Here is a 12,360-nt window from a genome sequence, read left to right as displayed (position 1 = left end):
ATCCCAGCAGAGTCTAAGTATAAGCAAGATGCAGAACAGCTTTGCTATGACAAGGACTAGGCAATCCTGTATACTTCCAGGGAAAGAAGTTGAGGAAGTGGGGAAAACAGAGGATAAAATCGTCAGCTCCACAAGTATAAATGTGCCACCAGGGTCAGATACCAGCTGACTTTCACACCAGAATTGAGAGGAAGTTGCAATTCTCCAACAACTTTTGTAAGTTTAGTTCCAAAGATTATTTTTTTTCCCAACAATAGTCAGAAATTCCAGTGACTCTGCCCTGTTCCCACTGACACATCTCCTATTTGCTGAGCCTCACAGACCTCTCTAGCTACCTCCACCCTGCTTCCTGCCCAAGCCTCTCTGATTCCCTCGTTGTCCTCTCAGTACTTGCCCAGTCTTGTTGTTCCTACTACTTGCTGTGGTCAGTGCTACCACACACTTGTGCACTAGGTCTGCTTGAGATGGAGTTAGTTTTCCTCACAGCAGTTTGTATGGTGCTGTGTTTTAGATCTGTGACCAAACCAGCGTTGATAATGCACCAATACTTTTAACTACTGCTAAACAGTGCTTGCACCGCATCAAGACCTTTCTTACTTTGTCCAGTCTAGAAAGTAGGTTGGGGATAGGCAAGAGGTTAGGAGAGGACAGAGCCTGGACAGCTGACCCCAACTAAGCAATGGGGCACATGTCACGCTTAGCATAAAAATTAGGGGGAAGAGCAAAAAAATCCACTGTTGGGAAGGGACAACTGATTGCTTTTGCATCACTTGGTCATCATCCCCCTTTATTTGCCCCTCACTTCTTTTACTAAATTGTCTCTGTCTCAACCCATGAGGTTCTTGTGCTTTCACCTTCCCGATTCTCTACCCCATCCTGCTGGTGGGGAAGCAAGGAAGTGACTAGGTTGGGCTTCACAACTTGTTTCCAGACCTCCACCCACCTCTGACCCTCCCATGAGCATCTGATTCACAACAATGCACCTGAAATCCTGGTGTCTGTCTCTAAACGAAGAGCAGAACCCGTCCAATCCAGCACTGCAGCTCAGGCCTGTTTCTTCAAGAATCGGAAACAGAAGCTCGGAGCCCACTGCGGTGCACATCTGAGCACAGACACGGATCGTGAAACTCTCGCAAATTTTCTTAAGGTTTAAAACTTTCAATATAAAAGCAACTCTGAAGAGATGCCTCTAAATAAACTTCATATTCTAAAGTATCCACAGGCCTATATTTCCAGGTTGGAAGGGATATACTCCTCTATGTAAATACATGGGTTCATTTTGGTGGTACCTTCTCAATTTAGGTGGGGTTTTTTTTGCCAAATCATCGCTTTAAGTTAGTTGTAGGTAAGTCCATTCATTTCATACTGGACAAACAACAAAAGTATCCCATCTCTAGAAAGTCTGCCTGTTCATACACCAAAATAAAGGTACGTGTACAGTGTCAGCAGGGCCACAACAAAAGAAAGCTTCACAGTTTATTGTTATTTTAGGTAGTGTAGAACGTCTACCTTTCAAGTACTGTGTTACAGGGGCTAACACATTGGTCAATCTGGACTCACACATACTTTGCTTTGTTGCACTCGGTTAACAACAAGGGTAAATTTCTGATGCTACATACAGACAACATTAACAGCAAACTTTACCTAACTGCATCACACAACTGAAAAGCTTTCACTTCTGGTAAGGAAACCACATGCAGTTTGTCATGGTGCTTCTTACCACCTGTCCAGAACAAACTCATTTCCATCATTCTTATCACTCAGACAGTAACACAGCCTTACAACCCCAGGATTTTGGCTTTGTACAGTCTACAGTTTTCTACAGTTCTACCTCCTGAGCCTCAGTACCCAGAAATAAGATACCAAGAAGTCATAATGCTACTCAGAGGTAAAGTATTCAGTCACAGTTATCCTGATGATTCATTTAACCCATCTTACTATAAGACTATGAAAGCACAAGCCATCCCCTATGAGGCAAAAGGAAGACAAATCTTTCCCTTACAAGACACATTTTTAGGTGATGATCTAGAGCAGGGAAGCTTAAGCTATTCTGCAGGAGGTCAAAGTCCACTAACAGGGTGATTCTGTGGGAAATCACCATGTGGAGGACTTGCTGCAGGACCATGGTTTCCAAACCTCCGTTTGCTGCAGGAGGGACTGTATGGTGGGAACAGAGCACACAGTCATACTTGTATGTTCTGTAGCTATAGCATGACGGGCCCCACATATATAAACACAGGATATCCTTCAGCTTCAGAAGGGTTTCTATACTAGGCTATTACTGGCCTTCCTCAGGTCGCACATTGGAGAAGGCTGCAATGTGAGAACTTTGATTCTGAAAGCCTTGTGTGCCCTGCCCTGGACAATTTATTAGCTGAAGGCAATTAAGCAAACACTTGAGCCCAGTCATGGGGGGTGGGCATGGGCAGCCAACCATCCCTCCCCTCCACCTCCTCCTGCCCTTCTTTTTGCAGTCACAGAGTCCTACTCCATTGGCATGCTCCCTGGACACCGTTCATTAACTTTATAAGAGGTATTTTTAACAAATTATACTGCCATTAATGCAAGGAGATAAACCTGATGAAAGCTCAGGCCAACACATGGTGACACATGGAGAGAGAGAGGAAGAACTGGGAATCCACATTTTGGCAACAGTGAACTGTTAGGGAGGATGGCTGTGTCCTGGGTGATACTGTGTCCTGGGGGATACTGATTATTTCTGATCTCTGGGCTTTGCTCAGGGACAGAGCTGACTTGCATTTAAGCCTATCCTGAACTAACAAAAAAAAGCAGCTCAAATCCTCTGGCCTCTTACTTGCAATATCCAGACAGCATTCTATGCTGCACCAGCAGAGACTTTGTATAGCTATATGATCAATAGGCCTGAGAAGATAATCTGTCTCAATAACTTTTTCCTTCAGCCAGATCATCTTCGCAGTTCTATTTGTAAAGAACAGATGACAGAGAGAGGAACGTTTTTTGTCCTGTGGCAGCACCAGCTTAAATGCACTCCAAACTACAACTTAGGTCTCTTCCACATGCTGTATCGCCTGTACAGCCAAAGCCACACCATCCCGAACACTGCCAGGAAACTAAGCTCCTAGGAGGACCAGGAGAAAAAAAAAAGTATTAAAACCCACACAAATCCACATGCAAGCTCAAGGGACTTGGCGCATGTAAGTCAGAGGTTATGCAGGCTTTCCAAGAACTAGACTAAGACCATTAAGCCAAGAAATAATCAGTAACATTTTTCACTCTGTGTTCATCCTGTAGTATCAATGGCAAAAATGTCTTTTTTTTTTTTTAAATATAACAACCACAGCTCTGGAGGCAAATATTTATCAAGAGTTTTAAGCAAGGGACAAAAGATTTATTTTTTTTTCCTTTGTGAGAAATTCAGAACATCCTCTGTTTATTTGGTAAGTTTCAAGAGACACAAGGCATTCAGATGTCAACTGCATGCAGTTGGTAACTAGAAAAGATTTTTTTCATCCATACCATTTAAAACTTTGTTTAAAATTTCTTTTACCAACCTATCAAACTAAAGACATTCTACGAGCGACATGAATTTGTTCAGAGTCCAGGTTTCCACTCATTCGTCCTCATATTTCCTGATACAGTTGCCATGATTTCTCTCATGGATTGAAAAGACACAGGAAAAAACACTGAGTAATTCTGTTACTTCCACAGTTAACGAAAACATAGAAAGGAGATCCAGTTTGCATGTGGAGAAAGAACGGAAGGAAATTCTAAACCAAAAGCAAACCCAAACTGCTAATGGGAAAGAAACAAGAAGGCTCATGTAGGGTAAGCTTGGTGTCCGTGTTGGTTGATTTCAGAAGTCAGGAAGGAAACAGAATTACTATCAGTCTTTCTGGTAGCTCATGATCTATGTTGTATGCAGTAACTTCTGCTCTTGAACCAGATTGTCTCCCCTTACCTCAGCTTTATAAAAGACGTTGAAATGGGAAATAAAGCATTAAAGAATATTCGAGAACTAGAAGGCAGCAAAACTGCTTAGAAATGAGTCAACGCTCAGACCACTGAAAGTTTGCAGGCTTTCAAGTAAGTCTCACTACTGATGCAAAATGCTTCTATGTGCTCTAGTTCACTCATCTGGCCTACCTCCCTTATCCCCTCCGCTTTTTGGGAGGAGGCCCCAACTCTGCTAAGGTCAAGTTTGGCTGTCTGCAGTGAGGGAGTACACCCTCACCAATGCCATCCTCCTGCTGATGTGGTAGCCAACTATTTATTTGCCTCATACAGGGAGGGTGGGTACAAAGATGTCCCTGTGGAGAGAGCCAGGCTGCAGATACTGCACTGACTCTTTTCTCCACCCACGTACAGTCTCCAGGATACCAAAAATGAAGAGTTCTGGCTTGCATTCCCAGTGACTGAAGGAGTGTGGTCTCTGTAGGTTTAAAAATCAGTGTCCTTCATAGCCTCACTGTGACCTTTACAATTTAAGAAATGTATTTGCAAGCCTGAGGTTTTATCAGACAAAAAAAATGACCTGGCAGGGTGATTCTGCGTTGTGAAAAGCAGCAAGCCCCACACGGTGAGTAGGGTTTCTGAAGATGCCAAAGCTACAGTGCAGCCTCTGCCTGTGGTAGGCTCCCACAGCAGAATGAAGAAGCATGTCTTCAGGATGGATTATGCCATGTGCTTTTCTCCTCCCACCCCTTCCACCTTCAATGACATGAGGCTAGGATGGGTGCAGTGCTTTGAATTTGGGTGGAGAAGCAGGGAGGCTGGGGAGGCAGAGTTTCATTAGGGGGAGGCTGATTGATGATGAGGATCTACCAACAGCATCCTGGTGCTTACAAAAGGCATTTGCAAGGCTAGAAACTTGCATGCCAAGTGAAACTGCTGCAGATGTACATTACGCACATCAGCAAATCATTCTGACTTTCAGAGTCTTGATTTTCTCATATGGAGATGACTCGTTATTTTACCTTGATAAAATTAACGTAAGAACACCTACACACAGGCATGTAACACACATACTAGCAAAAATGCAAGCAGACAAACAAAAAGAGGGTGTAAAATCTTGCTGCTTTAGTTTAATGCACAATGGTAGTTTGTATTTCTGATCTCCTACCCTAATCAACCACTGCAGAATCAAAGCTTTAAACAAGAGGAAGAGACAAACCCAGTTAATTTTTTTTTTTCATTACAGGACGGCATCATAGTACTTGTAGCCACAATTACTGCTTCAGATGCCTAATTACCATCAACCCTCTCTTTCAACCCTATGCTGTTTGGATCCTGGGATCACATTCCTGGGCTCAGATACTCAATGGCATGCCAACTTAGGTAGTGTGAGGTAACAAAGTGCCTTCACCCACACAAAAGGTTACAAGAGGTTACTCAAATACATATTACTAACGCTTATTTAGAACTTTCCACAAAAACACTGCAAGTGAGGTGAAAAAACTGCACCCAAGGCTGAGCAGAGGCAGACCAGTTCACACAAGTATGTCCTAGCTTCTTCAATAGTGTGCATATCACCCATGCACACACACCCTGTCCCAAAAGGTCAAGTCTCTTACAGTCTTATCTGCAGAAAAGTATCTCACAGTTTTAATTAAACAAAACAAGCTGACGTCTTCTGAGGTATTATGGAGGAAACCTCAGGGAATTGTTCAGAATGCTTGGGAGCAGAACCAGCTGCTTAAAGCCTTCAAGAAACGGAAGAGAAGGCTGTTCTTTTCCAAAAGGGGATGCAATAGGTTCTGTTTTAAGCATTTCCAGGAAACTCCCACAGCAACAAGGAAAGAGGAAGAAAAAAATTTCATCAAGAAACACCTTAACCTACAGGAACGATAAGAAAGTCTATACTCAGCAAGCCACGGTGCTTGGCCCATCTAGCTACTTCTGACGACAGGGAGAAAGGGCACACATCTGTCCTCAGCTGCAAAACCCAGGGAGGTTTGTACTTCCCATGCTCACAGCCCTGAGCAAGGGGTATGGACACGTGGGCTGTGCTCCTCAGGCACACAGGTGGAACCTGGACTAACAAGGCCTTTGGTTACTATTCACTGTAAGTTAACAGTAATAATTCAGAAAGAAAAATAGTAGAAAAAAGCCCCAACTATTAAACCAAACCCACGATCAATAAACAATTGAAAAAATGGATATTTTTATTTTTCCCTGGAGCAAAGAGTAACACAGAACACAAATTATACTGCATCTTCGCACCCGGGGATGACAAGGGCACTCTAACAGGCAGTTTCCTCAGCTCCTCAACACCTCAACAACCGCGGGCAAACGCGCTTAGGGAGTACGGAGGGAGGGAAGGGTTTCCCTGTGCTTCTCCCATAGCTCAGCCTGACTTAAACAGGAAATAAACCGCCCTCCCGCAACCAGACCTCCGGTTCACACCGGCTGGGACAGCCGGGCGTCCAGCACTGCCCGTCGCCACAGCGGGAGGACACCCCGAGCACGCCGATCACTCCTTCTAAGAAACTGCAGCATTAAACCGGGGGAGGGGGGGGAGAGGAAGCGGGAGAGGTGCCATTCTGCCACTTTAAGGAGGAGGGTAGATAAGCGGTCAGCGACAGGCGGAGGCTGCTCCTCCCGCCTAAGCCGGGGACTGTTGGGGTGGGGCAGCGCAGCTCCTCAGCCCAGAACGTAGCGCAGCCTGCCAAACCCGACCCGCAAGACAAGGGCCCTCGCCGCTATCCCGCTCCGCGCCCTGGGGCCACACGAACCCGCCCGGGGAGGGACGGTTAGGAGGAGCACCCTGCTCACCGCGCCGCCGCCACCGCTCGCTGCTTCCGCGCAGCCGCTCCCTCCGCCCCGGCACCGGCGCGGGGAGCCGGGCGGCCTGGGACAGGAGAAAGCAAAGGGCTACGGGGAGGACGAGTCCTCGCTACCGCTACCACCACCGCCCTCTACGACTTACCCTGAAGGGGCATCAGCCAAGCCAGCAGCCTCACGACTGCTCTTCCCGAACGCTCCATCCCATCTGCTCTTAGCGAGGAAGACGAACTAGACGCCCGGCCCCGCCTCTGGGCCGCTCGGCCCCGCCTCTGGGCCGTCCGGCTCTCGGGGGGGGGTTCCCCGGTTGGCTCCGTAACCGCGGTTCATTCGGAAACTCCGGGCCGTTGTGACGAGAAGGTACTCGAGCTCTCATGTCCTTCTGCGGGTTGCCTCGGTGGGCTGCGGCTGCCGGAGAGGAGCCGAGGTGTCGCTGCGAAGCGGAGGGTTCACTGAAGTTCTTGGGGTGCCGCCCCAGCAAGCGCCGGCGGCAGAAACGGCCGCCTTACGACTGGCAGGTTTCACCTCTGCTAACGGCAGAGCTGAAATTAAATCCATGTCGCGCGGAGCGGGAGCCCCACAGGTTAGGGGGAGGGAAGAAGTTCAGTAGTGCAGCTCACCAGTTCAGAAAATGATGGTCATCTAAGCCTGACGCTCCCTGGAGCCTAGTGTTTGATACCAGTGCTCCCCCAAAACACCTGCTGTTCTCTTTGGGGGGCACCGGGCAATATGTTTTGGGGGTGGGCTGAAGGCTCACACGCTTTCAGCCTCAGTTAAGGGGGAAGAAATCCAAACAGAAACTAATTCTGACTCATTGAGCTTTCTCAGAAGCCCATTCACAGAGCTAAAAGCAGCTTACGTTCCCTTTTATGGATGACTGGCCTCTTGACACTACAGAGTGGTTTTTGAGTGTGGTGGGTTAACACTGGCCAGAGGCTAGATGCCCACCAAAGCTGCTCTGTCACCCTCCTCCTCAGCTACACAGAGGAGAAAATACATAATGAAAGGCTCACAGGTCGAGATAAGGGCAGGGAGAGATCACTCAGCAGTCACTGTCATAGGCAAACCAGATTCAATTTGAGAAAATTAATCTAATTCATAACCAATCAAATCAAGGTAGAGTAATGAGAAATAAACCCAAAACTTTAAACGTTTCCTCCCACCCCTCCCTTCTTCCTGTGCTCAACTTCACTCCTGATTTCTCTAGCTCCTTGCCCCAAGCAGCACAGTGGGATGGAGAATGGGAATTGTGGACAGTTCATCACACGTTGTCTCTGCTGCTCCTTCTTCAGGGGGAGGACTTTGCACACTGTCACTCTGTGTGTAATTCTCCAAGGTGAGTCCTTTCCATGTACTACAGTTCTTCATGAACCGCTCCAGTGCGGGGCCTTTCCACAGAGTCACAAGTCCTGCCAGCAAACCTCCAGCCTGGGCTCCTCTCCATGGGCTGCAGTCTGCTCCAGTGTGGGCTTCTCAGGGGGTCACAGTTTCCTTCAGCTCTCTCTGGCATGGGGTCCTCTACTGGCTGCATGTAGGTATCTGCTTCACCATCATCCTCCAAGGGCTGCAGGAGGATATCCTGCTTCACCATGGTCTTCATCACAAGCTGCAGGGGAATCTCTGCTGTGGCACCTAGAGCACCTCCTACCCCTCCTTCACTGTCCTGGGTGTCTGCAGCGTTGTTCCTTTCATATATTCCCATTCATCTCTCTGGCTACAAAAACTGCTCCTAGGTTTTGGCCCCCCTCCCCCCCCCTTTTAAACTATGTTGTCCCAGAGGCTCACTAATGGGCTTGAAATCCGCTAGAGTTGTAAGCTCCCTTATCTCATTGCTACAGGCTGCAGCATAAGCTGGAATTCACTGGACCTTGGTCTGAAAAATGCTGTCAAGTTCACTTTTCAGAAAAACAGAATAACAACAATCCATTCTCCATAGCAATGTTGGAATGACATAGACCGTTAGGGGCTTCCAAATTGAGTAAGGCCCTTCCCATAAATTCCTTTTAGTTGGTGAGAGAAACCCACAAGAAACTTTCTCTTGTCCCTTTGCCCTTCCATTATAGATCTGTCAAGCGTCCAAGGGAACTCCCTTTCCTGGAAAGGCTCCAAGTCTCACTGTTTGCAACAGAGCTGTAAACATAGCTATCTTTCTGCCATTTACTGGTGGCAGCCCAGCTGTTCTCTGCTGCCGAGTAATCCTTTTGTCCGGTAAAATGGCTTCCCAAGCTGTCGCAGACTTTGGATTGAACCCTGTTACTGGGAGGATGCCACTTCCTACCTTGCACGCCACACCTTTCTGGTATGTTATGAAATCTTCAGTGTTGGAAGAGAGAAATCTTAAGTAGGGACTGACACTTTCACTTATATTATTTTAGGGAGGAAGGAACCACAGGATGTCACATACTAAATTCTTCCAACCAAGCTGCTCCATGTTGTAGAGGATGATTAGGGGCAAAGAAGTGAGCAAGAAACTTGAGCCTGATGGCTCATGTCCTCATCTAGGCTCCTCTGGTTTTGGGAGACTAGGGGAATGTGTGGCAAGGATACATTCTCCCTTCTTGTGCATACTTATACAGTCATATTAGGTTGAAGGTCCCTAAAGTACTCATGAGGGACTCAAGAAAATGGCTGGGTTTCCTCCTTTCCTGACTGAGTTACCCAATCAGACTTGCCAGTATATTCCCTTCCTCAGTTGCTAAGTCAATCTTCACTGTTTTCTTCCCACTATCTCACAGTTACGACGTTCTTCTGAGAGTCAGGATTTTTAATTGCTTTTTGTTGAGGTGAGAACTAAACCCAGTTCCTAGGTGCTTACCATAAAGCCACGGATTCTACTCCATGGGCAAAAGACAGAAAATACAGCAACTGTGATACTGAATATTCCTACAGTAGGGTGGATCCAGGCTTTAGTGTACCACGAGCTACGCTCTGCATGTGTTTCATGCCCTCCCTCGAATGCAAAGACTACAGGGAACAGTTTTAAATAGTCGCCATTTGCTTAAACTCTGGCTTGGTTTTCCCCAAGGCCCTGCACTGCTACACCAACTGTATTGTTTCCGCTGTCGGTGAACTGTTCTTCAGTCTACATGAATTTTCCTGTGACCAGGTTTCACTTGGCGACTGGGCTTTTGCAGTGCTGCTGTACCTCTGCCAGCTGTTGCTTTGTGGGTGGGGAGATGACATTTTCAGCTGAGTTGGGTGCTTTCAGCATTTACTTGGATGGACACTGTGAATAATGGGGGTTTTTCTCATGTTTTTAAACAAAGAGAATTGGTGCACAAAATCAAGCTTGTTTGCTTTCCTTATCCCTGACTCATTCCCAAATGAATTGCGCCGTGCTTCATGAGCACATGCTGTAAAGAACTGTTAAATAAATACACTTAATGTGGTTTGAAAGTCTCTGCAACAGCGTTCTTGTTGCTATTATAATTGCTCCCATTGGCAGGTAAAGCGAGTGGCACCAACATTAAGTTTCTGAACTAATATCACTGCAGTTACTGAGTAGTCAAGTTCACAAAAAAAAAGCAAGCAAGCACTTCATACCAAAATAGTTTTACTGGTAAAAGCTTTTTTAAGCAGAGAGGAAGTGAGTGGCTTTCACTTTGCATGAGGGACCACGACAGTAGGGTGCTTTTGTGTGGCAAGGTTTGTGGAGGGGGGGATGGCACTGCAGGAGTGGCTTCTGGAAGAAGCAGCCAGAGCAAACACCAGCCGGACTAAGGCCGAGTCCATCAGTGATGGTCACAGCGCCTCTGGGAATCACATTTAAGAGGAAATAAACTGCAAGTGGATGCTTTTTGCCACCAGAGAAGGGAATGAGAAGATGTAAGAAACTGTGCAGGCACCAAGGCCAGTGAAGAAGAGGGGGGAGGAGGCATCCCAGGTGCTAGAGAGAGAGAGCCCCCTGTAACCCGTAGAGAGAGAGGCCCACGCTGGAGCAGGTTTGCTGAGGGAAGAAGGTTTGTGACTCTGTGAAGGACCAGGCTGGAGCAGTCTGGGTCTGAGAGACATTCTATGATTTATGACTGCACCCCATAGCAGTGACCCACGCTGGGGCAGCTGGTGAGGAGCTGAAGGGAAAGAGCTCACATTGGAGAAGTTCATGGAGGACTGTCTCCTGTGGGTGGGACCCCATGGTGGAGCAGGGGAGGGTGTGAGGAATGCCCGCTAAATCAGGTTGCCCAAAGCCCCAGGAGGTGTTTTAAGATCTGGTTTTACTTCTCATTATCCAACTCTGGTTTCACTCTGTGTGTGTGTAGTGTAATAAATTAGATGGCGTATTTTTTTCATTCCTTGTTGAGTCTGTTTTGCCCATGATGCTAATGGCAGAATGATCTCTCCCTGTCCTCACCTCGACTCCTCTCAACATACATTTTCTCCCCTGTCCAGCTGAAAAGGGAAGTGATAAAGCGGCTTTGGGCACCTGGCCACCAGCGAGGGTGAAACCACCACGCGCAGTATGCCAATATAATAAAAAAAAAATCCTGGAATTACTATATCTGAGATTAAAAAAAAAAATCCAACCTTCTCTGGAAACAGAATTTTTAATTTTATGAAGACTTTAAATTTTTTAAAAAAAATTTTTAGCATACCAGAATGTTGTTTAACAACTCTGAAAATACATGTAGCAATGCAAAACTAAATTGGATCTGTGCATCTTGGCTGCAGCTTTGTTTCACTCTAAGGAATACCAGTGCCTGCCTCACATTAGATGGAATTTGATATTTCTGTAGAACTTGGCAAAGAATAACAGTTGCATCCTGCTAGAAAGAGTAGAGCTTATTATGGTAATTTTAAATAAAATATGGAAAGAAGTATTCACTGGTTTTCTTTAGGCACTTCCAATTTGTTTAAGTCTTAGAATAATCTGTCATTTTCACAATTCCACTGTTGCTCTGGAGACTTGTATGGGAGTGTCCTCTGCCTATTGGTGTGATTTCATGGGTTTGTTTCCTTCTTTCTTGATTGAGAGATCAATGGAATTTGTGGGTGTAATGAAGGAGGAGTGGGCTTGTTGCAGTGCACGTCACAACATATGAATCAAGGTGAGTCTAGTGCTGGGGTTGGAAAGAGGAAGAAGGGGCTGGAAGTCAGGAGTTGGCTATTTATATTTCAGCTTTCCATCTTGGAAAATGTACTGGGTTCACAAAGAGACACTAAGAATATCCTTCTCTGACAACAAGCCAGCTTGATCATGGAGCCAAGTATTACAGGGTCAGAATGTCTGTATTTATGTGTCTCTGGGGAGATGCAGATGGGGCAGGGCTTCAGCCACCCTCCAGGCCGGTCAGCTGATGCTGCCTAAGCTCCTTCTGAGAACTGGTGACATTTTCCTCAGAAATTACATGGAAATAGACAAAATCTTCTGCCTAAAACAGCCTCTTTTCCCCAGGGCCTTTCACTGGAGCAAACTGGAATAAGGAAATGACTGGTATTGCCAGTCACTGTAAAGGCAAATAATGTCTGATGTTTTTGGAAAGGTCTTTGATCATGTTTCTGATGAGACCGCAGCAGTTGCATCACTTCCTTGTTCAAATAAAGCAGGTGTAGAATAGTGCCTGGACAGGGAATGCTCCTTTGCTCCTCACATTTAATGGA

The 12,360-nt window shown here is 46.3% G+C and overlaps 1 protein-coding gene across 1 annotated transcript in view; it reads right to left on the bottom strand.

Annotated features, from left to right (window-relative positions):
• Positions 1-7,320, bottom strand: part of CD58 (CD58 molecule) — a gene marked incomplete at its 5' end in the record, with an annotated part of 33,871 nt that extends 26,551 nt beyond the window's left edge. Inside the window, 2 exons of the mRNA XM_084274707.1 lie at positions 6,658-6,829; positions 7,156-7,320. Coding sequence (XP_084130833.1) covers positions 6,658-6,829; positions 7,156-7,320 — 337 coding nt within the window. The remainder of the gene's footprint in view (positions 1-6,657; positions 6,830-7,155) is intronic.
• Between the last annotated feature and the right edge of the window lie 5,040 nt (positions 7,321-12,360).

Source organism: Gallinula chloropus (genome assembly GCF_964237585.1).
Source record: "Gallinula chloropus genome assembly, chromosome: 1".
NCBI lineage: Eukaryota > Metazoa > Chordata > Aves > Gruiformes > Rallidae > Gallinula > Gallinula chloropus.
This window is presented reverse-complemented; position numbering and strand designations above follow the sequence as displayed.